We start from the raw sequence: 26,882 nt of genomic DNA on the forward strand, positions 1-26,882 counted from the left end.
GGACCCCGGTGGGGCTGACACCCTGTCCCACTCGGTGGTGCCCAGGCCAGGGATGTGGCGGGGGGGCAGCAACCGTCACCAGGAGCTGCCGCGTTGCTACCAACAGTCAACACAGCACAGGCGGCCGGGAAGAGCCGGGGGGGCTGGGAGGCGGGGGGGCTGGGAGCTGGGGCAGAGCCCCCCACACTGGCACACACTGAGGCTGGACATCGAGGGGGCCCTGGGGCTGGTGACCCCCATGGTGGGGTGCAGTGGGGCTGGGCAATGGGGCCCCCTCGGGTCTGTGTGTCCCCCCTGCGTGCAGCACAGCAGGTTCAGGGCATGGGGGGCCCTGGGAATGGGCTCCCCCCCAGCACAGCAGGGCCAGGCAGCAGAGGGACCCCACCCCCCCTCCCCGCCCCCCCCTCCTGGCCAGACCCTGGGATGGCTGTTGGGGAAGGGGAATGTGGGGGGTGGTCCCAGGCCGTCTCCTAGCAACCGGTCTCCTAGCAACCCTGCCACCAGGTCCTGTTGCCTGGCAGCGGCCGAGAGGGGACGAGTGGCCTTCCATACCTAATGAGATGGGAGGGGGCCGGGGGCAGGACCCCCAGCACCCAGGGCCCCTCACCCTACACCCTGCACCGCCCAGGGAGGGCTGAGTCACCCACTGCCCCCCAGGGCACCCCCTGCCCACAGCTCGGGGGTCAGGATGGGCAGGGACCCCCCAACCTGGAGAGAGGACCTGGAGGTGGGGGCTGTTGTGAGTCCTCAAAACCCCAGGCCCTGGGGACACCCTGGGGACACCCTGGGGACACTCTGGGGACACCCTGCACGGCCCCACAGCGGTGCTGAGGGCTCAGGGCTGTGGGGAGACAAAGGCAGGAGGCGTTTCCCATGCAGGGACGGACCCAGCAGGGGGGTCAGGGTGGGGAGCTGCCCTGTTTCTGGGGCCAGGGTCCCCCAAAACCCCCTTTGCAATGGGGACCAGCCCAGTGGGAGCCCAATCTCCCAGTTCTCTTCTGCTCAGTGCAGCCAGGGCTGCCTGGTCCTTTGTTCTGGTGGGCGATGCCCGGTTCCCAGCTCCTCTTTGTTCGCAGTCCCAGCCCCCTCTCTGCTCCCACCCACTTGGGCAGCACCCCAAAAGCATCGAGCGGACAGAGTGTGGGGCTGGTAGCAGGGCCATGGGGCTGGCAGTGGGGCCATGGGGCTGGCGGTGGGGCCATGGGGTTGGCAGTGGGGCCATGGGGCTGGCGGTGGGGATGTGGGAACCTGAAGCTGCCCAGAAATCTGCATAATGTGAGAAATGCAGAGAAAAATGTGATTTCTCAGCGGGGAGGGGGGGATCCTGGCAGCTCCACCCGCGGCGCTGGGGCCAGCCCTGCCCGGGCGTGCAGCGGGGGTCACCCCTCTGTGGGCAACGAGCCCCCCGTAACCCCCACCTTGGGGGGAACAACCCCCAGCCCCTACTCTGAACCAGGGACAAACGAGAGGGAGAACCCCCCCAAGGAGTGGGAACCCCCTAGAGCCTCAGGGTGGCCTGGGGGGCCATGCAGGGGCTGCAGCAGCTGGGGCGGTGCCTGGGACACGCGTGTCCCCGTGTACCAGCTGTGTCCCAACCACCAGCTGCCACAGAGCAGCTGCCACTCAGTATGGGGCCCCCAACCCCAAAACTGCACTGGGAGCCACCTCAGGGCTTTGTCCCTCGCGTCCCCCTGCCACCCCCAGCCCCCCTGGCCCTGCGTGTCCCCAGCTGCACTGGGGGAAGGTGCTTTGTCCCCAGCTGGGCCCCACGGGGCTGGTTTCTGCTGCCTGAACAAAGAGGCAGAGCCGGGAAAGGGCCAGGACAGGCACCGGGCCACCGTGGGGCCAGGGCCAAGGCATGGCTGGGAACCAGGGCACTGGGGCATGGCCAGGCATGGGGACAGTGTCGCCAGGGGTGGGGGCAGGGGCATGGCCAGGGATGGAAATTAGGGTGTGGCGGGGATGGGGACCAGTGTGGCCAGGGATGGGGACAACAGCCCGGCCGGGGACAGGAACCGGGGTGTGGCTGAGGATGGGGACAGGGGCATAACCGGGAGCCAGGGCAGTGGCCGGACAGGGGGATGGTGGCACAGCCGGGGTGGGGACAGGGACACGGCTGCGAACAAGGGCAGCGCTGCACAGCCAGCCTGGGGACAGCGGCACAGCAGAAAATGGGCACCAGGGCGTGGCCAGGGACAGCGCTTGGCCAAAAATGGGGCCCAGGACACGGCAGGGACGTGGCTGGGAACAAGGACGTGGCTGGGGACAGAGCCCGGGGCACGGCGGGGCTGGGACAAGGACATCGCCAGGGCCCAGACGGCGGCGGGCAGGAACCGGCGGGCAGGAACCGGCGGCGGGGCCGCTCCGTGGCCGCCGCAGCCCCCGGCCCCCCCGCGCATCACCCGGCCTTTGTCTGCGGCTCCGGGGGGGCCATTACCTCATCCCGGCCGCGCCAATGGCGGCCGCCGCCGCCGCCCCCGGCCCCGCCGCCCGCCCCGCCCCGCCGCCGCTATAAAGCCCCGCGCCGAGCCCCGCGCTCCGCCGCGCTTCTTACATCGACCGCCTCAGCGTCGGGCTGTGAGACCGCCCCGCACCGACCGCCACCATGGTGAGTGGGGGGGCGCGGAGGGGTCCCCGCTGCCGCCGGTCCCCGTCCTCCCGCTATTGTCCCCGGTTTCGTCCTGCCCGGGATGAGCGGGATGGGCCCTCGGCGCTGAGCCCGCACCGGGCGTGGCTCGCGTTAAACCGGGCAGGGGGGTCTCCCGGGACTCGGCACCGAGTGTGGGTCCCGTTCAATAGGGTTGGGAGGGTGCTCTGCCTTCACCGGGCTGAGCACCGAACCGCCACCGGGCGTGGCTCCCGTTAAGCCAGGCAGGATGGGACCCCCGGGACCGAGCCCGCACCGGGCATGGCGCCCATTAAACCGAGCAGGAGGGGTCCCTGGGGCTGAGCCTCCAGCCTGCGACGGTTGTGGTTCCCGTTAAACCGGGCAGGATGGGTCCCCGGGGCCGAACCCCGGAGCCCGTACTGGGCGTGGCTCCCGTTAAACCGGGTAGGATGGGTCCCCGGTACTGAGCCCTCAGGCTGTACTGGGCGTGGCCTCGGTTCGATGGGGCAGGATCGGGCCCCCCCTTCCCGGTGCCGAGCCCGACCCGCACTGGGCGTGGCTCCCGTTAAACTGGACAGGACAGACCCTTCTTCCCCCCCCCCCTCCCGGTGCTGATCCCTCAGCCTGCACTGGGCGTGGTCCCGGTTTAACGGGGCAGGATGGGTCCCCTGGTGTGGGGTGCGGTCTGGGTGCAGTGAGATGGGCAGGATTGCCCCCCCCCCCCCCCGGTGCTGAGCAGCCTCTCCCGCACCGGAGGACAAGGCAGAGCAGCATGGGGACCCCCACTGGGTGTGGCCGTAGTCTACTGGGAGCCCCTGGTGCTGAGCCCCCTCCCTGCACTGGGCATTGCTGAGTCTCAACAGAGCAAGTGGGGCAGGATAGGATCCTCAGGGCTCCCCATCTTGCCCTGGGTGTGGTTCCAGTCCCTTGGGGCAGGATGAGCCCCCGGTGCTGAGCTCCCCATCCCACAATGGGCAGAGTCCCAGCTTCCTCGAGGGGCAGGATGGGACCCCCCGAGCAGAGACCCCCCCCCTTTGGGTGTGGCCCAGAACAATGGGGTACATCTGGGCAGGATTGGGCCCCATCCAGCGCTGGGCACTGGCCCTTCCAGCTCCATGCCAGCCCGTCCTGGCGGCAGCGTCCCCACGGGGTCCCTGGTGGGCGCTGCAGCTGGTGCGGGGACAAAGGAGGGAGCCTGGGGTGACACAGCACCTTGTCCTGTCCCCGCAGCGTGAGTGCATCTCCATCCACGTGGGCCAAGCGGGCGTGCAGATCGGCAACGCCTGCTGGGAGCTGTACTGCCTGGAGCACGGCATCCAGCCCGATGGGCAGATGCCCAGTGACAAGACCATCGGTGGGGGGGACGACTCCTTCAACACCTTCTTCAGCGAGACGGGGGCCGGCAAGCACGTGCCCCGGGCCGTCTTCGTGGACCTGGAGCCCACGGTGATCGGTGAGCGCGGGGGGGACGTGGGGTGCCTGGGGCGCCCGGTGTTGCGGGGGCTCTGGGTGCTGATGCACGGGGGGCTCTCCCGCAGACGAGGTGCGCACAGGGACGTACCGGCAGCTCTTCCACCCCGAGCAGCTGATCACTGGCAAGGAGGATGCGGCCAACAACTACGCCCGTGGGCACTACACCATCGGCAAGGAGATCATCGACCTGGTCCTCGACCGCATCCGCAAGCTGGTAGGGGCGGGGGGGCTCGTGGGTGGTGAGTCGAGGACAAAGACTCAGTTCTCAGACTCGCCCTCCCTGCTGGACTAGCCAGGCTGGGTTTAGATTTAATATATTAATTAATGTTAATCCTGTTCTGCAGCAGCTGCCATTGGCCGGCAGCGGACTCGGCGCCGCCGGGGTGCTGGAGCTGCTCCACAGCGCCGCAGCCCCCGGGCGCCGGCGGTGCTGAGCTGTGCAATTCCCTCTTTGTTCCTGCTTGGCTGTTGCGGCAGCCGTGTCCAGCTGCGTGCAGCTGGGGACACACGTCCCAGTGACGGTGTGGGGGTGGCAGCTCTGCCTGGCCCCATCCAGAGCTGAGCAGCTGTGCTGAGCCTCCTGCTTCGCCCCACTCACCATTGTCCAAACCCCATCCCCAAACCTGTCCCCATTCTGCTGAGCTGGTGGCACCTGCCCCCCACCATGAGGGGCTCCTGGCCACTCTCCCACCCCAGGGGCCATGGGGCTTCCCTGCAGAGCTCACATGGGTCAGTGCCCAACACTTGGGATCTGGGCCACCCTGTCACCTCCCCCAGTGGCTCCTGCTGGAAATCCCCCCAAATGTCCTCATGAGGCCACAGAGAGGAAGGAGCAACTTCTGCCAGGACTGAACATCCATCCCTGCTCCCCCTTGTCTTTCCCCTCCAGGCTGACCAGTGCACGGGGCTGCAGGGCTTCCTGGTGTTCCACAGCTTCGGGGGCGGCACCGGCTCTGGCTTCACCTCCCTGCTCATGGAGCGCCTCTCCGTCGACTACGGCAAGAAGTCCAAGCTGGAGTTCTCCATCTACCCGGCCCCACAGGTCTCCACGGCCGTGGTGGAGCCCTACAACTCCATCCTCACCACCCACACCACCCTGGAGCACTCCGACTGTGCCTTCATGGTGGACAACGAGGCCATCTATGACATCTGCCGCCGCAACCTGGACATCGAGAGGCCAACCTACACCAACCTCAACAGGCTGATAGGCCAGATCGTGTCCTCCATCACGGCCTCCCTGCGCTTCGATGGCGCCCTGAATGTCGACCTGACGGAGTTCCAGACCAACCTGGTGCCGTACCCCCGCATCCACTTCCCGCTGGCCACCTACGCCCCTGTCATCTCTGCCGAGAAGGCTTACCACGAGCAGCTCTCGGTGGCCGAGATCACCAACGCCTGCTTCGAGCCGGCCAACCAGATGGTGAAGTGCGACCCCCGGCACGGCAAGTACATGGCGTGCTGCCTGCTGTACCGCGGGGACGTGGTGCCCAAGGACGTCAACGCCGCCATCGCCACCATCAAGACCAAGCGCACCATCCAGTTCGTGGACTGGTGTCCCACTGGTTTCAAGGTTGGCATCAACTACCAGCCGCCCACGGTGGTGCCCGGGGGGGACCTGGCCAAGGTGCAGCGCGCTGTGTGCATGCTGAGCAACACCACGGCCATCGCCGAGGCCTGGGCCCGCCTGGACCACAAGTTTGACCTGATGTACGCCAAGCGGGCGTTCGTGCACTGGTACGTGGGGGAGGGCATGGAGGAGGGGGAGTTCTCGGAGGCCCGGGAGGACATGGCTGCCCTGGAGAAGGATTACGAGGAGGTGGGGGTGGACTCGGTGGAAGGGGAGGGAGAGGAGGAAGGGGAGGAATACTAAACTCTCGCAAGGGTGCTGCTCTTACAGGGAACATAACCTAGTGGAGGACCCTGCCGTGGGTCTGTAGCAGTGTGTGCGCCGCGCTCTGTCCTGTTCAATGGTCTGTGCTTCAGTGGGAAGTCTGTCCCGTACCCACCTGTCCTTCCTCGTGGGTCTGAATAAAAAGCATTTCCTGTCTTACCCGGCTCTGTTGTCTTTGCTCTGTGCTGCGATGTCCTCTGGATGCCGTCCCCGACAGCCCCTGGTGCACCCAGTGCCTCCATCCTGCTCCCTGGGTTTGTGCTGAGCCCCGCACCCCCCAGCCTGTGCTCCCCAAACTGGTGTCTCCCCCCATCCTGCAGCTGGGCAGTGTCCCCCGTGTGTCCCCCGTGCTGTGCCCGGCTCTGGAGCAGGGCCTGGGGGGTGTTCGGTTTCCTTAGGACCAGCGGCCAAGTGAGCACATGGAGTGGTTTAACTGCTGGGGGGCAGAGGGTCTGTGAACCCCCAGTTTGGTGGAAGCCTGGGGGGGTATCTCTGCTCCCTGCTGTGCCTTGGCAGGGAGGGGTTGCCTTGCCCGAGGGGTCCCTGGTTGCGGAGGGGGTTCTGCTGCCCATTTTTGGGAGCACTGGGACTGCAGAGCCTGAGTCCCAGGGCCCCTTGTCCTGCCAAGTGTCCAGGGAAGGATGGGGTTGCACATCCTGTCCCCCCTAAATCCACGGTGTGTCCGGAAGTGTCTGTTCCCTCCTCCAGGGAAGGGGGTTGGTTCTGGCTGTGCTGCTCCTGCCAGCCCCAGCCACTGGGGGGGGGAAGTGGGGCAGCAGCCCCCAAAACTCTGCCTGGGAACAGGGGGAGCCAGGCCCTGCTGCCCCCCCATCGCTGCTGGGTCAGGGGTAAAAAATGAAGGGGAACTTGAATGCAGCAACAAACTGGAGTGGGAGGGGCAGGGTACGCCATGGGCAGGTGGGGATGCCCTGAACCCCCCCAGGACCCTGTCCCAGCCACGCCGACTGCCCCCAGGGCTGCGGTGAGCGGGGCTGGAGCGGCTCTTCCCCAGCCGGGGGGGCTGCTCAGAGCTGAGCTGACCCCGAGCGCCAGCCGGGACCCCCACGCTGAGCGCGGCCACGGGAGCCCGGTGTGGCCGGGAGGGAGAAGCCCCCATCGCCCAGGGCAGCGGAGGCGCCGGGGCCGCCATGCGGCGGGCGGGCGAGCGAGGCAAATGGCGGGGAGCCACGTCACCGCCTGCAATGCAGCTGCAGCGGATGCTCCTGCGCCGGCCCCAGCGCCGCACAGCCCGGGGACTGAGGCCGTGGGGTGGCCCTGGCGTGAGGTGGCCCCAGTGGGGCACCAGGGGACAAGAGGGGCCCCGGTGGCGCATGGCGGCGTGCGCTGCCAAAGGGGCCGCTGGGTTGTCCGCAAAGCTGTCGGCAAAACAGGAAGGAGGATTAGTGGGAGCAAATAGCTCCGGGGATTAAATGGGCGCTGGTCCCCCCGGACCCCCCCATAATGGGCACCTCGCAGCGGTGCCTGGGGGGGCACAGCAGGACCCCAGCACATCTCCCATTTTATGGGCATCGGGGTGGTTTCCATGGTGGGCAATGGGGAGCGTGAGGGGCCCGGGACCCCGCCTGCCTGGGGGGGATCGCACAGGGAGACGGGGGGGGCTGGTGCTGCCGATAAGCTGAGAAAGCTGCAGTGAGTGGGGTCCGCCCCCCCCGCCGTGCAGATGGAGCGGGGTGCGGGGCACGGTGCCCCCATCACAGCGGGGCGCAGGGCTGCGGGGACACCTGCAGGGGAGCCGGTGGGGGCCGGGGGCCGCAGATGGGCCGGGAGGTTGTTGGATAGGGGGGGGCTCCCGAGGCTGCAGATGGGCCGGTGCGGGAGGGGCCGGGAGGTGCAGATGGGCAGGGGCGCGGCAGGGGGGTCCGGCCGGAGAAGCCGATTAACCGCTCCGGTTAATCACACCGGGGGGGGGCGCCGGGCGCGGCAGCACGTGCCGCCCCCCCCATGTCGCAGTTTTCCTCTGCAGCGGAGCCGCCCCAAGCTGCGGGGAGACGGGGGGAGAGGGAGCGGCCGCGCCTTCCCCTTCGTGACAAATGCGGGGTGGGCGATGACTTGGGGGGGGGGTCCGCACCCCCGGTGTCACCCCCGCCCCCCCCCCGTGCGGGGGTTCCCTTCGCGAGCCCCGGGCGAGCGCTGCACCCCGCGGCGGGGGGTCCCCCTAAAGCCCCGCAGCGCCCGCCCGGCAGCGGAGGGGGGGGGAAGGAGGCGGGGCGCCACGCGTTGCAGCCAATCCGCCGTGGCGAACGCGCGATGGGCGAACGCGACTGCCAATAGGAGCGCGGGGCGGGGGCGCGAGGCCCGCCCCCGGGCCGGTATATAGAGCGGCGCCCGGGGGCGGCTGGAGCTGGTACTTGCGTCGATTCCTTGCTTGTCGGGACGAGTAACCGAGCTGCAGCCATGGTGAGGCGGGGCGGGGAGGATTGCAGCGGGGGGTGGGCTGGGAGACGGGTTGGGAAGGTGTAGATGTGGGGGACTGGGCAGGAAGGGAGGGGGAAGGAGTGGGGGGACCAGAAACATGGGAAGGGGGGATCGGGGGTTAGGGGGCTTACGGCAGAGCGGGGACTGGGGGAGGAACGGGAGAGAGAGGCCGGGGCTGGGGGTGGTGGGGGGAGCAGAGGACACGGGGGGTGCACAGCAGGAGCGAGAGGGTGGGCAGCACAGGGCATGGGGGGCAGAGCGGGGAGTCCGCCCTTGGCGAGAGGAGCAGCCCTGTGGGGGTCACAGCACCCCTTGGGGGGCAGCACGTGGTCCCGAGCATCCCCCCCTCGGCGGGGGCGGGGCTCTGTTCCGCTTTTGGCGCCCATCCGCGACCGTTAGCGTTCCCGCGCGCGGGAAGGCGCGCGGCGGGCGCGCAGCCCCACCCCCCGCCGGGGCACAGCCCCGCCCCTGCGGCACAAGCCGCCCCCAAATCCTTCCCGGAACCCCAACCTCACACACCCCGTGTGATGGGGGCAGAGTGTCTGTATGGCCCCCCCCGCCCCACTGTGCTCCTGGGACCCACCCGAGTCCGACCCCACGGGGCTGATCCTGCTCCGTGGCTCCTGGGGGAGCCCACATGGGCTGCCTGCCCCCCCCACCCCGCCGGGTTCCCCCTCCCCGGCGTGGAGGAATGCGCAGGAGCAGGTGCTGCGGTGCAGGGTGCGGCCGGGAATGTGCCGGACCCGCGGGGGTGGGGGCGGAAGGACCCCCCTTGGGGTGACGCCACTGGCCCCTGGTGGCTTTGGGTCAGCTGGCGCAGTCACGTCCCCGCCGCTGCGCTTCCTCCGCGCTCTGCAGCGCAGCCTCGCCCTGCCCGTGCTGCAAAATGTCCTCCCCGTGTGCCGTTTGGTGGCAGACGGAGGGCGAGTGCCAGGGTGTTACCCGCAGGGCTGTGCCACATGGTGGCTCCAGTCTGTCCCCAAGCGCATGTGTCCCACATCCAGCCACCCTCCCAGGGTGAGCTCAGCTCTTCTGCTGCTCCGCTGCCCGTTTTGGACGGTGCTGAGTCAGCACTGGCTGAGCCGGGCACAACCGGTGTGAGGGTGGGGGCTGCCCCCCGCTGACCCGGAGCCCCCCGTGTCCCCGCAGCGTGAGTGCATCTCCATCCACGTGGGCCAAGCGGGCGTGCAGATCGGCAACGCCTGCTGGGAGCTGTACTGCCTGGAGCACGGCATCCAGCCCGATGGGCAGATGCCCAGTGACAAGACCATCGGTGGGGGGGACGACTCCTTCAACACCTTCTTCAGCGAGACGGGGGCCGGCAAGCACGTGCCCCGGGCCGTCTTCGTGGACCTGGAGCCCACGGTGATCGGTGAGCGCGGGGGGGACGTGGGGTGCATGGGGCGCCCGGTGTTGCGGGGACTCTGGGTGCTGATGCACGGGGGGGCTCTCCCGCAGACGAGGTGCGCACAGGGACGTACCGGCAGCTCTTCCACCCCGAGCAGCTGATCACGGGCAAGGAGGATGCGGCCAACAACTACGCCCGTGGGCACTACACCATCGGCAAGGAGATCATCGACCTGGTCCTCGACCGCATCCGCAAGCTGGTGGGTGCAAACCCCTGTGGGAGCGGTGCCGCCGCAGACGGTGGGGAATGGGGAACCATCTGCTGGGATCTGGATGGCGATGGGGAGCTGGGCTATGCCCCCGGGGGGTGGGTATAGTTTGTGGTTCTTCTAGGACCCTGCAGCAAGTCCCTGTGGGTCCAGGATCGGTGAGTGGAGATCAGGATCAGCCCTTCCTCAGGACCCTGCAAGCCCAGGATGTGCACCCACGGGTGCAGTGCGCCTGGGGGTGAGATGGGGCTTTGTGAGACTGACTCACTTCTGCCCTTGAAGGAACTTCATTTCATCGGTTTTAGGGTCATGTGAGGTTCCTCCTTGATCTGGACTCTGATCTCCTTTACTCATGAGCCGCTGTGCTGAGTGTTCAGCCTGTGCTGGGGTAGCTTGTGCCGATCCCTTCCTGCCCAAAGCAGAACCCCTGGGTCGTGCTGCGTTCAGGTGCCACCAGGGCCAGCTCTTGGACCGAGAAGGAGCCAAGTGTCCCCAGTTCCCTGTGGAAAGCCGCCCCTTTCCCTGAGGGCTGGTCGTGTCAGTGCACAGGGCGCTATTCTGGAAGCAAAACTGGGGCACTTGAGCAGCTGCCTGTCCCTGCCTGTGTCCCCAGGATGAGTCCCCAAAGGCCTGAGGTCCTGGGGTGAATATTGACCTTCCTGAGCAGTTCGGTAGCAACTTAAATTCAGAAATACTGACAGATGGACGTTGTTTTCTCATCCCTTCCTCCAGGCTGACCAGTGCACGGGGCTGCAGGGCTTCCTGGTGTTCCACAGCTTCGGGGGCGGCACCGGCTCTGGCTTCACCTCCCTGCTCATGGAGCGCCTCTCTGTCGACTACGGCAAGAAGTCCAAGCTGGAGTTCTCCATCTACCCGGCCCCGCAGGTCTCCACGGCCGTGGTGGAGCCCTACAACTCCATCCTCACCACCCACACCACCCTGGAGCACTCCGACTGTGCCTTCATGGTGGACAACGAGGCCATCTATGACATCTGCCGCCGCAACCTGGACATCGAGAGGCCAACCTACACCAACCTCAACCGCCTCATTAGCCAGATCGTGTCCTCTATCACGGCCTCCCTGCGCTTCGATGGTGCCCTGAATGTCGACCTGACGGAGTTCCAGACCAACCTGGTGCCGTACCCCCGCATCCACTTCCCGCTGGCCACCTACGCCCCCGTCATCTCTGCCGAGAAGGCTTACCACGAGCAGCTCTCGGTGGCCGAGATCACCAACGCCTGCTTTGAGCCGGCCAACCAGATGGTGAAGTGCGACCCCCGGCACGGCAAGTACATGGCGTGCTGCCTGCTGTACCGCGGGGACGTGGTGCCCAAGGACGTCAACGCCGCCATCGCCACCATCAAGACCAAGCGTAGCATCCAGTTCGTGGACTGGTGTCCCACTGGTTTCAAGGTTGGCATCAACTACCAGCCGCCCACGGTGGTGCCCGGGGGGGACCTGGCCAAGGTGCAGCGCGCTGTGTGCATGCTGAGCAACACCACGGCCATCGCCGAGGCCTGGGCCCGCCTGGACCACAAGTTTGACCTGATGTACGCCAAGCGGGCGTTCGTGCACTGGTACGTGGGGGAGGGCATGGAGGAGGGGGAGTTCTCGGAGGCCCGGGAGGACATGGCTGCCCTGGAGAAGGATTACGAGGAGGTGGGGGTGGACTCGGTGGAAGGGGAAGGAGAGGAGGAAGGGGAGGAATACTAAATGCTGGGTTCCTTCTGTTGCTGTAGCTTGTCCACAAAATGTCTGCTTCTCACACTTGAGCTTCCTTGTGCGCTGGGCGGGCTCAGCCCCGTGGGCCTGGCTGGAGGGATGCGCTGCTCCGGCTGGGTTTGTGCTCTCTCTGATGTGATCATGTCAGTTTTCCATGTGTCTGTATCATGTCTGTGAATAAAAGGCTTTAAGAGAAGCGGCTGTTGTGTCGGATACAAACCCTCTGTGTCAGCACCTGCAGTTTGCTGGCCCTGTCCCCTGGGAACAGATTGTCCCTATTGTCTGTGCCCAGTGAGATGGCAGCGTGGGATGGCAGCGCTCCTGCAGGGACTTGGCTCTAGCCAGCCCTCCCCCCGCTGCTTTGTTCCCTTGGGGCTGGAGGGTGAAGTTGCCCCATCCCACCCTGTCCGTGTGTGCCGTGGGGTTTGGGGTCTCCCGGGGCATCCAGGATGGTGCTGCACTGATGGGTCCCACAGGAGCTGGCTGGGGTCAGTCTGTGCTACCGCCACCGGGGAGGCCCAGCCCCCTCGGCTTTGCCGGGGATTAGCCCGCCCGCGGATTAGCCCTGCTCCCGGCACTAATCCTGAACCAGGCCCTAATCCCGGCTCCCCCAACGGAGGGGCCGCTGCCCCCGTGGGAGCGGTGGGTGGGAACGCAGCGGCGTCCGCAGCCTATCGGGGCGCCCCACGCAGTTCCGCACCAATGAGAGGCACCTCGTTGGCTGCCCAGGGCCAATGGGGTGGAGGAGGCGGGGCCATTTCTGTCTTCGGCGGCCGCGGATTCATTGTAACCAGTACCGGACGTGAGGGGCAGGGCCGCGCGGCGCTTCCCCCGGCAGCACCGGCCGGTCCCGGTCCCGGTCCCGACCCCGACCCCGACCCGCCGGGAGCCGGCCCGGCCATGCTGGCCGCAGCATGGCCCCTGCGGAACACGACGCGCTGGCCGTGCGGGAGCAGCTGTTCCACCAGAGGGTCCGCGAGTGCATCGTGAGTGCCGGGGCCGCGGGGACGGGCGCCGGGCGGGGAAAGGGTCCTGGTCCCGGTCCCGCTGTGGCGGCGGGGGAGCCGCGGGGAGGGGCCGGGCGCACGCAGCCCCCCGGGAGAGCCGCGTTCCCCGGCGGCCGCTCTGGGGCTCGGCCGCCGCTGTGCCCCACGCCCGGCCGTTATCGGTGCCAGAGCCGCGGCGGGCGGCCGTGCGCTCCGCAGATAGCGGGGTCCTGGGGCCGGGCCGGAGCGGGTTCCCGGGGGGGCGCCACCCGTGTTCCAGCACCAGCCGCGCTGCTGCTCATCCCCTTCCCTGTCCTAACTGCCCCCCGCAGCACTGAAGTCCCGCCGTGCCGGAGCCCCGGGGCTGCGCCCCGCCGACCCCGCCGGGAGTCCCTGGACAAGCGGGGGGCTGAGAGTGCCGGGTGCGGCGGTGCCAGAGCCGGGCCAGCCCCGTGCTGGGGCTCCCGTCCCTGTCCCCAGGCCTACAAGTTTCCTTGGGGCGCTGGGTGTCAGCGGGAAGGGTCCTGCTGAGCCCCCCAGCCCGTGTGTCTGGTTCTGCTCTGCCGGCCGGGACACCTGTTGGCACAGGCTCAGGGATGGGGATGACCTGGGTGTCCTGGTACCAGCGTCTCCTGGGCACTCTCTGGGCTGCTGCATATGGGGTGGCCAAGCGCAGTGACCAGCAGTGCCAGGGTGGCCCTGCCATGGCCCAGTTTGGAGCCAGTGACCAGAATCCAGCATCTCTGTCCTGGCGCTCCCCAGACCTCCACCCCGAGCTGTCCCAGGGAGCTACGTCTCACCCAGGAGCTCCTGGTTCAGCACGGCCAGCGCGGAGCTCACTCAGCCCGACTTCCCTGGGTGCAGGAGGTGTTGGGGGTCCCCAGCCAGGCACAGCGTTGTGCTGTGGGGTACAGCCCGCGGCAGGAGGGGACCTGCGGCATGAGACCCTTCCCTGGGCAGAATTGAGAATGGGAGTGGCGCTGTCCCTCCAGGGCTCTGGAGCTGGGCCGGCTCCTGGGGTTCCCTGCCCCCCCACCCGGCAGATGCTGGGGACCCCTGGCCAGCCGAGGCCGCCGGGCCGGGTGGGAGGGCTGTGCCGCTGCTGCTCCGCTCCACCCATGCCAAGGTGGCGGGTTCAGGAGACCTTTCCTCATCCTGCCGCGTACCCAGCAGGATGAAAGGTCACGCTGTTCCTCAGACGTCGCCTGCTCCAGCCGGCCCTCGGCGTGCTGGCGGGGGCGGGAGGGACGGCACAGCAGCCTTGGCACCCGGCTCAAGGCCGTTCCCACGGCTCTGCCGGGTGCCGGTGCCAGCGGGGTGCGGGCTGTGGGCTCGGGGGTGCTGAGGTGTCCTATGGGGTCAGACCTCCAGCTCTGCCAGCACAGGCGGACCCAGAGCTGCCAGGTGGGTTCTCCCCATGGTCACAGCGCCCCTCCAGCTCCCCTGTCCCAGGGGCTGTGGCAGCTTGTGGGCACCCATGGGTGAGCCCTGGGGGCGGCCCCCATGCGCGGGCAGGGCCGAGCACACACGCGGGGTGTGACCACGGCCAAGAGTGGAAAAACAAACAGGGTGGAGTTGGTGGGCCCTGGAGCCAGAGGTATCACCTGTGCTGCCCGCACTCCTCTGCCTGCAGATCTGTGCCCTGCTCTTCGCCAGCCTCTACATCCTCTGCCACTTCATCATAACCCACTTCAAGAAGCACACGGACTTCGCAGCAGGTAGGAGGGCGGGAGCTGCCACATTTGGAGCCACATTCAGCCTCCCCAGGGCTTGTTCCTCCATCACCACCGGTGCTCCCGGGGGCCCTGGTCCCAGCGCAGCCCAGGTTGCTGTGGCATTGCTCACTGTGGGACGCTGCCGCAGCCGCCACGGGAGGGGAGCAGAGCCTGAACTCCTGGGAGTGTTTCTGCAGCATCTGGAGCGGGCGGGGAGCGATGCTCCGGGCAGCCCTGCCTCCCCCAGCCCCCTTGGTTCGGGTTTTTCTCCCACAGTTCATGATGACGAGGATGCTGCTGTCGACAGGATTGCGTAAGTTCCTGCCCGTCCCGCTCCCTGCCTGTGGGGTGCTCAGCTGCTTCCTCTCCCTGCCTGGCTGGGATGCTGGGTCCCCTCAGCTGGTGACTCTGGCTGTGACACCCATGGGGACCCAACCCCAGAGCTGCTGCTCATCCCTCCTGCAGGCTGGGGCTCTGCACCTTCACCTTGGCCGTGGCGCTGGGCGCCGTCCTCCTGCTGCCCTTCTCCATCATCAGCAACGAGGTGCTGCTCTCCTTCCCCCAGAACTACTACATCCAGTGGCTGAACGGGTCCCTGGTCCACGGTGGGTGCGTGGGGTGGCCCCAGGGTGCCCCGAGGGCTGTGGGTTGGGGTTGGCCCCCAGCAGCTCACCCTGTGCCGTCCTCCCCTCCAGGCCTCTGGAACTTGATCTTCCTCTTCTCCAATCTATCCCTCGTCTTCCTCATGCCCTTTGCCTACTTCTTCACTGAGTCTGAGGGCTTTGCAGGATCCAAAAAGGTAAGTGAGCCCACGGGTGTCCCCCCCGCTGCCCCAGTCCCCGGCCCCTCGTAACCCCACTGCTGCAGGGCATCATGGCCAGGGTGTATGAGACAACGGTGGTGCTGCTGCTGCTGACGCTGCTGGTGCTGGGCATGGTCTGGGTGGCCTCTGCCATGGTCAGCGATGATGCCGCCAGCCGCCAGTCGCTCTACGGTGGGTGCAGCCGCAGCGCGTGGCGCTCTCCCGGCTCTGGCGGGGCAGGATTGGGCCCTGGTGATGAAGGGATGCCCAGTGCCACTGGGCTGACCCTGCTGCCTCCACAGACCTCTGGGAGTACTACCTGCCCTACCTCTACTCCTGCATCTCGCTCTTTGGCGTGCTGCTTCTGCTTCGTAAGTCGGGGGGTGTTCCCTCGAGGTGCCCCGTGGGCCCATCCTGCCGTGGGTGCGGGTCCTGGGCTGCTCCCTGCAAACGGTGCTGGGATCTGGTGGGGGTCACAGTGCAGGACTGAGCCCCCAGCCCTGCCCAGGACCCTTGCAGGGGCGCAGGGAGGGGGGGATGCTGGGGCACCCCCTGCTCAGCCTCTCCTCCCACCGCAGTGTGCACCCCCTTCGGCCTCTCCACCATGTTCACTGTCACGGGGAAGCTGCTGGTGAAACCCCGGGTAAGGTGTCCCCCCCAGGTCTTTGCTGTCCCCAGGGCTGTCTGCTCGCCCATCGCGGGCAGGGGGTGCCATTCACCCCCCCACCGGCTGCTCACGGGTTCCTCACCTACCCCAGCTCCTGGAAGACCTGGATGAGCAGCTGAGCTGCACGAGGCTCGAGGAAGCCGCCGTGTCCCGCAGGATTTCCTCTGGTGGGTGCCTGGGCGGGGGGGCTCAGGGCGGACCTGGGGCCCATCCGCCCCCCGACTCGGGAGCCCCCACGAGCCCCTCGGCATCTCCTCCTTGGCAGGCAAAGCTTCCTGCTGGCTGAACTTGAACGTGGAGCTGCTGCGGGAGCAGCTCTTTGCCATCCGGAGCAAGAGGCGGAAGCTGGGTGAGGAGCCCGGGGGCGGGCGAGCGCAGGACGCCTGGGTCCTCTCCAGCTTGGCACTGGGAGCGCTGGTTCCCTGAAAGCCTGCGCCCCATGGAGGGAGGGGGGCTATGAAATGGGGTGGGGGTTGGAAAGCCCTGTCCTGGCACCTCGGGGCCTCTCTCAATCTCCTGCCCTGGGGTGGGGGCTCATGCTCCCCTCTCACCCGGGCACGTCCCCCCCGCCCCAGAACTGCGGCACCGAGCGTCGCCCTGGCAGAGGAACCTGGGCTACCCCCTGGCCATGCTGGGCCTCCTGGCGCTGACGGTGAGTGGCCCTTGCCCCCCGGGGGACCTGGGGCTTCTCCCCATTTGCCCCCCAGCTGCCCTCACTCCCTCCCTGCCCCTGCCAGGGCATCTCTGTGCTCATCGTCTGCTTCCACGTCCTGGAGCTGCTGCTGGACGATGCCGCGATGCCACGGGGCATCCAGGTACCAGGGTGGGGGGACAAGGGACAGCGAGGCCTCGTGTCCCACGCTGGGCTGGGGACCGCTCACCCCCAACGTGCGCCCTCCTCCCCCGGCAGGACGCGTCCCTGGGCCAGGTCTCCTTCTCCATCTTTGGATCCTTCGGAGCTGCACTGCAGGTCGTCCTCATCTTGTATCCTTCAGGCGAGCGCTCGTGTCCCCAGCGCTGTCCCCAGGGCTGCCCCGCCGCGTTCTCCTCCTTAACCTCCCGCACAGTTACCTGATGGTCTCCTCCGTCGTGGGCTTCTACAGCTCCCCCCTCTTCACCCGGCTGCTCCCCGAGCGCCGGGACACCCCCCTCACCAAGGTGGGAGCTCCTGGGCCTCCCCCCAGTCCCTGCAACACGTGGTTGTGTCCCTGTCTGGTGTCCCCACGCGAGGACATCCCGTGTCCCCCCACATCCAGCACATTCCTGGGCACGGTCCCCGTGGGTCTCAGCACCCAGGGGGGAGGAACCAAGCACTGGGGCAGTGCTGCCCCCCCCCATAAACGCTCCTTCCTCCCCGCTCAGATCATCGGGAACTGTGTCTGTTTGCTGGTGCTCAGCTCAGCCTTGCCAGTCTTCTCCAGGACACTGGGTGAGCCCCTGGGGGGCAGGGTGACCTCGGACCGCGGCGTCCCCAGGCGCGCGGTGCCCTGACCAGCGACCCCCCAGGCATCACCCGTTTTGACCTTCTCGGGGACTTCGGCCGCTTCAACTGGCTGGGAAACTTCTACATCGTCTTCCTGTACAACATGGGCTTCGCGGGGCTCACCACGCTCTGCCTGGTGAAGAGGGTGTCCTGGGCCGTCCAGGCCGAGCTCCTCCGCGCCCTCGGTGAGGATGGGGACGCAGGGCGGGCGCTGGGTGTCACCCCCCCCAGCTCTCACACTCTCCCTCTGCCAGGTCTGCACAAGCTGCCGGTGACGCGCTCCTGGCCCCTCTGCAATCCCTGCTAGGGCTGGGGGCTGGGGACGCGTCCCACCCGCGCTCTGGTGGTCACCGGGATGGCCACCACCTGCTGAGCCAGCCCTGATGGCGCCTGGTGCTCCAGGAGCCCCCCAAGGAGAGCCAAGACCCCGTGGAGGGGCCTGGTGCCCTCTCCCTGGTCTACCTCAGCCTGCTGCGCTACTGAGCCGTGGCCTTGAGCCGTGTCCCTGTCACACACGGGGTCCCCCGGGGGCTGCGCTGGCTGCAGCCCCCCACCCCCTGTTTTCATACCTCATGAAAGAGCAGCCAGCCCCCCCCACCCCGGGGCTGCCCCTGGGGTGCAGTTGGGTTTTAAATGTTCCCCCACCCTGGGGACTGTCACCACACTACGTTGGGGGCTTCGTGCCCCCCTGCACAGTCACTCCGCACCCCATCCCCATGTCACCCCAAGGCTGCCCGGGGGACACTGGTTGTCGCCCACCCTCAGGCCTTTGGGGTCCTCGAAGGAGCAGGGGCTGGTGGGTTCCAGGGTGCTGGGGTTGAGACGCCCCCCCCCCCCCCAAAACAGCTTGGTGTGACGAGCCCATCGGGTCTGTTACCACAAAACTTGTTTGGAGCAATAAACAGTGGTTTTTTTAATACAAAAAAATCTGAATCTGGGTATTTTATTCCCTCCGAGGACACAGCCAAGCTGGGGAGGGGACAGGGTGGGCGCCCAGCCCGTGGGGGTCTCAGTCCTGCCCCCCCTCCCCATCTCTCTGGGGGCCGTAATTAACCCTCTTCCTGGCTGGGACTAATGAGCTGCTTGCAGGAAGGGTTGGGCTGAAGGTGAGGGCAGCTCCCTGATAATGGATCGGGCTGGGGAGGTCGGGGTGCGGGCGGCTGCCTCGGGGTGCGGGCGGGGGGGGCCTGAGCTGCCCCCAGCAAGGGGCACTGGGGGGGGGTCCTGCCCCTGTGTGCCTGGGGCCAAGAGCAGAAACTGCCCCGGGAACCGGCCCCCCACCCATCCTGCCCCGGCTGGGGCCGCGCCAGGCTGCTCCCCCCATGGCGGGGGTGGGGGGCCGGGCCCCCCCTCGCCCCCTCGGCCGGGGCTGAGCAGGAAGCGCAGGAAGCCTGGTTTATATTGTAGGAAATGAGGACATCGGTGCCCGCGATTTCCCCGCGACCTGCTCCCCTCCCTGTCACCCCGGGCTGGCACCGGGGCTGGGGGGGGCATGGGGAGCCGCCCCCCGCCCCCGATCTGCTTCCAACCCTGCCTCGCCCCGCTGCTCCCTCGGGCCCTCGCCAGGACCCTCGGGTACTTTGCCGGGAGCTCCCGGAGGTCCCGGCCCCGGGGGAAGTCCCCGGGGGACCCCGGTCCCAGCCCCGGGGCGCCTCGACCCCTGGCGGAGCCCGGGCTCTGGGTTGCCCTGTCCCGGTCCCGGGCCCGGGGCGCGGAAGGGCCGGCCGGGGCAGGGCAGCGCGGCGGCCCCGGTGGGGGCGGCCCCGGGGGATGTGGCCGCCGCCGCTCCCGGGGGCCGGGTCCGAGGCGGGGCCCGGCGGGGCTGCCCAGTGCCGGAGCTGAGCGGCGGCAGGTGGGGCAGCCCGGCCGGGTCGGCTGCGGGCAGCGCTCGGTGCCGGCCGGCACCCAGGGGAGCCGGTACCGGGGGCTGGGCCAGGAGCGGGTACCGATACCGGGGGTCGGACCGAAAAGGGGGGACCGGGGTAGTGCCAGGAAGCGGGCTCTGGGAGCGGAGCAGGTGCTGGTCGCGGCGGCACAGCGTTAGGATAACGGTGACGCCGGTGCCAAGGGCAGCGGTGGGAGAAGAGGAGCCGGGACCGGAGCCAGGAGAGGAGGGTCCCGAGAGGCGGTGTCAGGAGAGGGGAGAGGTCCCTGGACCAGAACCGCGGCGTTAGGATCAGGATCAGAGAGGTCCCGGCAGCGGGGAGCGGGGAGAGGAGCCGGTACCGGAGCGCAGGGTTCAGACGGGGAGAGGGGACGGGATCAGGGCGCGGGACCAGAAGCGGGGACAGGTCCCGGTGCCGGCCCCGGGGCAGTGCCAGGAGCGGGGTCCCGGGTCCCGGTGCTGGGGCAGCGCCAGGAGCCGGGTGCCCGGTGCCAGGCTCGGGGCAGTGCCCGGAGCGGGGTGCCGGTGCCCGATTCGGGTGCCAGGACGAAGCGGTAGGAAGGACTTTCCCCCGAGGCTCGGGCTGGGTCGGGGTGTCCCCGGGATCGGGGTCCAGCGCCAGGCAAGGGGGTGCCGGGCCCGTGGGCACGAAGCCGGCAGCGGGGGGGGCGTTCCGGTGTCCGGGCACCGCGCTCCGAGTGGGTGGCGGGACCGGCGGGAGGGTGGGGTGGAGGGGGGTCAGCCGTCCCTGGCGGCCGCGGATCCCGCATCTGCGACGGGGCCGTGGGTGTGAGAAGGAAACGGCACCGACCCGCCCCTGGCACCGCGACCCTCTAAAAGCCCCGGGGCCGCCGCACCGGGACCATGCCCGCCCCGGCCGCCCGTGCCCCCGGCGACTGAACGGGGCACGCGGAGGCAGCGGGGCCCGACGGCCGGGATGCCCCGGCGGAGCCCGCTCGCCCTCGGCCTGCTCGGCCTCGCCGCCTGCCTGCTGGCCGCGCCGGCGCTGGGCTGCGGCCCGGGCCGGGGCCCGGTGGGGCGGCGGCGGCTGGGGCGGCGGCAGCTCTCGCCGCTGCTCTACAAGCAGTTCGTGCCCAACGTGCCCGAGCAGACGCTGGGGGCGAGCGGGAAGGCGGAGGGCAAAGTGCTGCGGGGCTCGGAACGCTTCAGGGACTTGGTGCCCAACTACAACCCCGACATCATCTTCAAGGACGAGGAGAACACGGGGGCGGACCGGCTCATGACCGAGGTGGGGGCTGCGCCCGGCCCGGCCTCGCTCTCGAGGGCGCGGGGACGCAGGGGCGGGGGGGGTGGGGTGGGCGGGAGTTCAGCGACCTTTCCCGGCCGGCACCGACCCTCCCGGCGCTCCTGGACCTTTCCCGGGCGGCACCGACCCTCCCGGCGCTCCCGGACCTTTCCTGGGTGGCACCGACCCTCTCCGGGGGACATCGACCCTCCCGGGGCGCACGGACCTTCCCGGGGCACACTGATCCTCCCCGGGCGGCACCGACCGTCTCCGGGACGCACGGTCCTCCCGGGGCTCACTGTGCCACTCCTCGGTTCCCCTCACCGTTCCCCGGACCTTGGTGGCGGCGCAGCAGCACCGGAGCCCCGGGACGGGGCGGTCGCGCCGCCTTGGACATTAAGGATCCGCCGTCGGGGATTAACGGGCAGGGGCGGCCCGGGGTCCTGCCGCCGCACCGCCTACACGGGGCACCCGCGGCTCCGCTCCCCGTGCGCCCCGGCTCCGCGACGGTGCCGGCGGGGCGGGTCAGCAGGGATGGGGCGGCACTCAGTACCCGCCTCCCGGGGGGATCCGGGGCGGCGGGAGCCCGGGACGCGCCGCGCCCCGCCGGGATGCTCAGGGTTGCCATGGCGACGGGGATGCTGCGAGTGGTCCAGGCGGCGCCGGCGGCTCCCGCGGACCGGGGCGGCGGGGGCGGCGGGAACGGAGCGGCGGAGCCCGGCGGGGCCGCGGGCGCGGAGCCGACCCGGGGTGCGGGTGGCTGAAAGGGCCCTTTGTGGCGGCGTCGGCATTCCCGGAGCCTGAGGTCAGCGCCGGGCTCGAAGGCGCCTATTGTCGCCGGGCCGGGCCGGGCCGGGCCGGGTGCATTCCTGCCCCCCCGTCACTGCCGCCCCCCCGGCCGGGCCACCCCAGGCCTGCTCTCCGCACTCCCGCCCCCGCGGCCCCGGGAACGGCTTTGTTGCACGGGGGAGAGGGGGCCACCGGGGCATGGAGGGACAGTGTGACCTAAACGGCTGCTGGGGGGGACCAATGGGAGCTCCAAGCCCTGCACCCCACGTCGGATCTGCTGATGATGGGGGGAGTGGGACCCCCGGAGCCACCTGGGACCTCCCACCATCGCCCTTGGGCACTGGAGCCTCGGACTCCCCTGTGCTGTCCTCCAGGCCCTGCTCCCCACCCGCCCCGCTGGGCTGACACAGCCCCCACGGTGCCGCTCCAGGATTCGGGTCTGGTTCAGTGTCAGCTGTGCCCCCAGATTACCCCCACAGCCCTCCCGCTGCGTTAATCAGTGATGGCCGTGGCCGCGGGGAAGGTGACACTGTCCCAGTCCCCGTCCCGGTCCCCTGCCCTTTCTGCCCGGCTGCCCGTGCAGCTCCAGCACGGGACCCCGGGGCATGTTAATGTTCAACCTGCTCCCAGCTGGGAGGGAGCTCGGCCACGCCGCTCTCTGTGCTCGTGAGGGGGACACCCCCTCTGCCCCCACCAGCACGGTCCCTCCAAACCCTGTGCTGGACCAGTGTCTGTCTGTCCATCTGCGTGCAGGACCCCCAGGGAGGGGAGCGGGTGCTGCAGCAGAGCTGGGGGTGATGCTGGTGCTGGTCCCCTCCGCAGCGCTGCAAGGAGCGGGTGAACTCGCTGGCCATCGCGGTGATGAACATGTGGCCGGGGGTGAAGCTGCGGGTGACCGAGGGCTGGGACGAGGACGGGCACCACCTCCCCGACTCGCTGCACTACGAGGGCCGGGCGCTGGACATCACCACGTCCGACCGCGACCGCCACAAGTACGGCATGCTGGCACGCCTGGCCGTGGAGGCCGGCTTCGACTGGGTCTACTACGAGTCCAAGGCGCACATCCACGTCTCTGTGAAAGCAGGTACCACGCGGGGGGGCTGCTGCCAGGGCGGGGGCTGCCGTGCCCATAAGCATCCCAGCCCACAGCCCCATCTCCCCCTTGGCATCGCGGGGCCTTGGGGACGCAGCTCTGCTCCAGCCGGTGTCCGGCCCCAGCGGGTTCAGGCTGTGTGGCCCCAGTTCAGCCTCCCCCAACACTTCCGGCCACCAGATCGGCAAACCCCATACTTTTCTGCCCCAACTTTGCCTGCCTGGAGCCACCATTGTGGTTCAGGTCCCAGTGTGGGGCATGGCGAGGGTTGTCAGGCTGATCCAGACGGCTGCAGCCCGGCCCACGGCTCCCAGCCCCATGGCTGCTCCGGCTGGCAGCCCCTGCCGGCCCAGAAGTGACAATTGACAGAAAGTGAAAGTGGCTGTAAATGTCACCGTCCCCAGCCCTGAACAAAGGGCGTCAGTACGGGGTGAACAAAGGGGCCCTGCGGCACCCGGCCTCCCCAGGAGCCGCGCGCAGGAACCAGGGGGCTCCACAAAATACCCGCTTTGTCCCGGGGATGATTTGGGACCCCGGGGTGGGGTCCCCTCTGGAGGCAGCGCCGGTGGGGACAGAGGACCCACAGCTTTCTCCATGCACCCAGATAACTCTCTGGCCGTCCGCACCGGCGGCTGCTTCCCCGGCCACGCCACCGTGACGCTTTGGAGCGGCGAGCGCCGGGGCCTGGCCGACCTGCGCCGGGGCGACTGGGTGCTGGGCGCCGAGCCGGGCGGGCGCCTGGTGCCCACCAAGGTGCTGCTCTTCCTCGACCGTGACCTGGGCCAACGCGCCTCCTTCGTGGCCATCGAGACAGCCAGCCCGGCGCGCCGGCTGCTCCTCACCCCGTCCCACCTGGTCTTCGCGGCTCGCGGGGCGGCCAACGGCACCGCCACCTTCCTGCCCGTCTTCGCCCGCCGCGTGAGACCAGGCGACGCGGTGCTGGCCCACGGGGCCGGCGGGCAGGGGCTGCGCCCCGCGCGCGTGCTGCGGGTCTCTCGGGAGGACGGGGTGGGGGTCTTTGCCCCCCTCACCTCCCACGGGACCCTGCTGGTCAACGGAGTGCTGGCATCCTGCTACGCCGTGCTGGAGAGCCACCGCTGGGCCCACCGCGCCTTCGCCCCCCTCCGCCTCTTCCATGGGCTCCTCTCGCTGCTGCCGGCCCGCGCCGAGGCAGGCAACGGGACGGCGCCAGAGACGGGGATGCACTGGTACTCCCGGCTGCTCTACCGGCTGGCCGGGGGCGTGCTGGGCCGCAATGCCCTGCAGGTGTAGGGCTCCCAGGCTCCCCCAGTCACTGCACTGCAGATCATCCCGCACACTGGAAGTGGGGGGCTCCGGGCCTGGGCCCCCTTTGGACCCGGGGGGGGCAGGGGGACCCCTGGCCCCCTGGGGAGCCTCTCAGCTCAGCACTGTGGGCATGGGGTCCCTGGGACGGGGTGGCCCAGGGACCCGGGCTCAGCTCCCTCCCGTGTCCCAGAGCCCCTCGCGGCACTGCCGGGGGCCTGGCCTGGTCCCCGCATCCCGGCCCCCCGCACACTCCCCTTATATTTATTGCTTCGTTAACCGTTGCGGCTGGGGCCGGGGTTGCTGCCTGTGGAGCCAAGACTGGGCACCACCAGCCCCTGCCCCGGGGCCAAATCCAGCCCAAGGGGGAGATGTCAGATCAGCCCGACATTGGGCACCCAGCAGCAGTTCGTGCCTGTCCCCAAGCTCTGGGTCTGCCCCGCTGTCACACGCGGTGTCCCTGTCCCCGTCCCAGGGCGGCTGGGCAGGGTGCCTGCCGCAGGCACTGGGCCCGGCTCTAACCGTGCTAACTGCTAACCTGGCCTGCTTGAGAGTTTTATTTTTCTATTTATAAATGATAATATAAATGTCCCTTGTGCTCACCTGCCCCGGCCATAGGGGCCACCTCACGGGGTGGGGGGCCAGCCTGCTTTTAACCACTTCTGTTAAAAAAAACAACGAAACAACTACTATTTAATTATTTGGGTAAATAAAGAGTCTCTATGGCCCTGGTGGAGCCGTGGCTGAGAGCGGAGCTGCCAAAGGCGGGCGGGGGGCCTGAGGTCGGATACCCCAGGGGGGCAGGGGTATCCCGGCGGGGCCGGGGGTCCCAGGGGCTAGGGGGGCCGCGGTGCGGACCCCGGGGGTTACGGGCGTCCCTGGGGGTCCCCGGGCCGGGGCGCGGGGGGAGGACGCGGGGACCCCCCGGGCCCGCTCAGGTGTGCGGCCACCACGTGGCCCCGGCCGTTCCCTCCGTTTTCATGAATGGAGCCGCGGCGGCCAGCGCGCCTGCGCCGCCCCCGCGCCCCGCCCCTGCCGCTAAGCGTGGCCAATGGGAGAGGGCGGGAGGGAGGTGTTGTGGTCACGTGGAGCCGCCGGTGTAGTGGCGGCGACATCGCCCCCCCCGCCGCGCCGGGCGGTTTATAGCGCCGTGTGCCGCGCCCGCCCGCACTGCCCCTCGGCGGCGTGGGCCATGCCCCTGGTGCGGCACCGTAAAGTGCTCATCATCGGGTCCCGGGCCGTGGGTCAGTGCGGGGGGGCCGGGGAAGGGGAGGTGTCGGTGTCCTCTGCCCAGTGCGGCTCTGGGAGTGGGGCTGCTCCCCAGGGCACTGCCGGGGGCAGGGGTGCACCGGGCGGGGGGGCTGTGCTGAGCCTTTCGTGGGTGCCTCTCGCCGCCGTGGACTCAGAGCACGACGGGTCCCCACCCCGGGTGGGAGCTGTGGGGCCGTGCTCAGCCTGGGCACGCACCCGGGAACCCCCATCACCCCGGGGCCGGGTCCTCTGCACCGCTCGGCAGGGACAGGGGGCAGTGAACGCGGGGGCATCGGGCCGGTTCCCTTCCCCCGGTGAGGCTCCGTCCCCTGCCGGGGCGATGCTGCCACCCCGGCCCCCAGCCCTGCGCCTGCGCTTCCCCCCCCGCCCCAGGCAAAACCTCCCTGGCCCACCAGTTCGTGGAGGGGAAGTTCGTGGAGTGCTACGAGCCCACGGTGGAGAGCAGTAAGTTGGGGAGGGAAACGGTGCCTTCCTCGGGTGGGTGATGAGGACGTGTGTCCCCACCTCTGGGCTGTGCCCCAAAGCCGTGTGCCAGGGGCCGAGGCACCCCCAGGGGTGTGGGGGGGCGGGAGTCTCGGGCAGCCCCGTTAATGTGGTGCCATCTCCACAGCCTACAACAAGATGGTGGTGGTGGGCAAGGACGAGTTCCAGCTGCAGCTGGTGGACACAGCTGGGCAGGTAACAGTGTGGGCAGGACCTGGGGAAGGGGTTGAGGGGCTGCTGGCCCCGGTGTCACCCCCGGCACTGGTCCTGCCCCACCCCCAGGACGAGTACACCATCCTGCCACACTCTTTCATCATCGGCATCCACGGCTACATCCTGGTGTACTCGGTGACCTCCCTGCGGAGGTGAGGGGCCCAGCCACCCTCTCTGCTGGGCTGTCCCCATGTCCTCAGGGCTGCGTGCCCTTGGGGGGGACCCCAGAGGGGGACAGTGCCCAGAGCTCCCCTTCTCCCCACAGCTTCCAGGTGGTGAAGACCCTTCACAACAAGCTGTACGAGAGCCGAGGGAAGATGCGGTAGGTGCTGTCCCTCCTGGGACGGGGGGCTGGGGGAGGCCAGGCCCTCACTCTCCCCATGCCTGTAGCATGCCCGTGGTGCTGGTGGGGAACAAGGCAGACCTGGCCCTGCAGAGGTAAGGAGGGTTCTGGGGGTCCCGTCCTCTCCTGCTGTCCCTCCCCTCCGAGGACTTGGTGGCCCATCCTGCCTGTCCTCTGTGTCCCCAGCCGGGAGGTCAAGACGGATGAAGGGAAGAAGCTGGCGGAGTCGTGGGGGGCCATCTTCCTCGAGTCCTCGGCGAAGGAGAGCCAGGTGTGGGGCAGGTGACGTACCCCGGCTGTGGGCTGGGAGTGGGGTCACCGGAGCTGATGTCCCCTTGTCCCCAGGTGACCCAGGGGATCTTCTTGAAGATCATTGAGGAGATTGACCGGATGGACAACTCCAACAGCGGATCAACCGGCTGCTGCCTGATGTGAGCCCTGCCTGGGGGAGACCCCCGGGATCAGACCGACCCTCAGCGCACGCCGGTGGCTTTGGGGGTCCAGGGCCACGTGATCCTGCTGTTGTATGGGACTGCTCGTTTGCACAGGCTGGGGGGCTCACAAGTGGCTGGGAGTGGGGTAGGGGTCCCATCCCAGCCGGGGGGCACCCCCTTCTCGGAGCTGCTGTCCCCCCACACACACAAGGACACGGTGGGGCCGCCCTGGCCAGAGGGAGCCAGGGCTGAATGCGGGTGTTGTTCCCGTGCGGGGCTGCGGGCCGGCTGTGCCGCGCTGGCAGCCGCGCTCGTGGGAGTCAGGGCTGCGGGGCTGGAACAATTAAACGTTGTTTTGGCTGTGAACCCCTCGGAGCCTGGGCTGGGGGGGCGGCTGCTGCGCTGTGGTGGGGGGAGAAGGTGAGGCAGCATGTGGGGGTC

At 69.0% G+C, this 26,882-nt stretch overlaps 5 protein-coding genes across 5 annotated transcripts; all 5 read left to right on the plus strand.

Annotated features, from left to right (window-relative positions):
• The first annotated feature begins 2,462 nt into the window (after positions 1 to 2,462).
• On the plus strand, positions 2,463 to 6,131 carry LOC136113722 (tubulin alpha-1A chain). The gene is made up of 4 exons (XM_065858922.2): positions 2,463 to 2,608; positions 3,839 to 4,061; positions 4,147 to 4,295; positions 4,971 to 6,131. The coding sequence occupies exons 1-4, from the start codon at positions 2,606 to 2,608 to the stop codon at positions 5,949 to 5,951; spliced, it is 1,356 nt and encodes a 451-aa protein (XP_065714994.1). The 5' UTR covers positions 2,463 to 2,605; the 3' UTR covers positions 5,952 to 6,131.
• Positions 6,132 to 8,270: 2,139 nt separating this feature from the next.
• Positions 8,271 to 11,942, plus strand: TUBA1B (tubulin alpha 1b). Its single transcript, XM_065858926.2, has 4 exons — positions 8,271 to 8,390; positions 9,558 to 9,780; positions 9,867 to 10,015; positions 10,757 to 11,942. The coding sequence occupies exons 1-4, from the start codon at positions 8,388 to 8,390 to the stop codon at positions 11,735 to 11,737; spliced, it is 1,356 nt and encodes a 451-aa protein (XP_065714998.1). The 5' UTR covers positions 8,271 to 8,387; the 3' UTR covers positions 11,738 to 11,942.
• Positions 11,943 to 12,523: 581 nt separating this feature from the next.
• Positions 12,524 to 18,326, plus strand: LMBR1L (limb development membrane protein 1 like). Its single transcript, XM_065858891.2, has 17 exons — positions 12,524 to 12,732; positions 14,366 to 14,450; positions 14,724 to 14,760; positions 14,913 to 15,052; positions 15,143 to 15,246; positions 15,315 to 15,441; positions 15,552 to 15,620; positions 15,828 to 15,892; positions 16,008 to 16,083; positions 16,182 to 16,265; positions 16,492 to 16,568; positions 16,654 to 16,731; positions 16,827 to 16,900; positions 16,984 to 17,074; positions 17,279 to 17,345; positions 17,423 to 17,584; positions 17,654 to 18,326. The coding sequence occupies exons 1-17, from the start codon at positions 12,661 to 12,663 to the stop codon at positions 17,704 to 17,706; spliced, it is 1,461 nt and encodes a 486-aa protein (XP_065714963.1). The 5' UTR covers positions 12,524 to 12,660; the 3' UTR covers positions 17,707 to 18,326.
• Positions 18,327 to 20,022: 1,696 nt separating this feature from the next.
• On the plus strand, positions 20,023 to 24,423 carry DHH (desert hedgehog signaling molecule). The gene is made up of 3 exons (XM_065858918.2): positions 20,023 to 20,533; positions 22,142 to 22,403; positions 23,017 to 24,423. The coding sequence occupies exons 1-3, from the start codon at positions 20,222 to 20,224 to the stop codon at positions 23,682 to 23,684; spliced, it is 1,242 nt and encodes a 413-aa protein (XP_065714990.1). The 5' UTR covers positions 20,023 to 20,221; the 3' UTR covers positions 23,685 to 24,423.
• A 420-nt stretch (positions 24,424 to 24,843) lies between these two features.
• On the plus strand, positions 24,844 to 26,807 carry RHEBL1 (RHEB like 1). Its single transcript, XM_065858919.2, has 8 exons — positions 24,844 to 24,940; positions 25,341 to 25,412; positions 25,579 to 25,646; positions 25,734 to 25,816; positions 25,930 to 25,986; positions 26,055 to 26,102; positions 26,194 to 26,278; positions 26,353 to 26,807. Exons 1-8 carry the CDS (start codon positions 24,889 to 24,891, stop codon positions 26,440 to 26,442), a joined length of 555 nt encoding a protein of 184 aa, XP_065714991.1. The 5' UTR covers positions 24,844 to 24,888; the 3' UTR covers positions 26,443 to 26,807.
• Positions 26,808 to 26,882: the final 75 nt, after the last annotated feature.

This window comes from Patagioenas fasciata, chromosome 28 (genome assembly GCF_037038585.1).
Source record: "Patagioenas fasciata isolate bPatFas1 chromosome 28, bPatFas1.hap1, whole genome shotgun sequence".
Taxonomy (NCBI): domain Eukaryota; kingdom Metazoa; phylum Chordata; class Aves; order Columbiformes; family Columbidae; genus Patagioenas; species Patagioenas fasciata.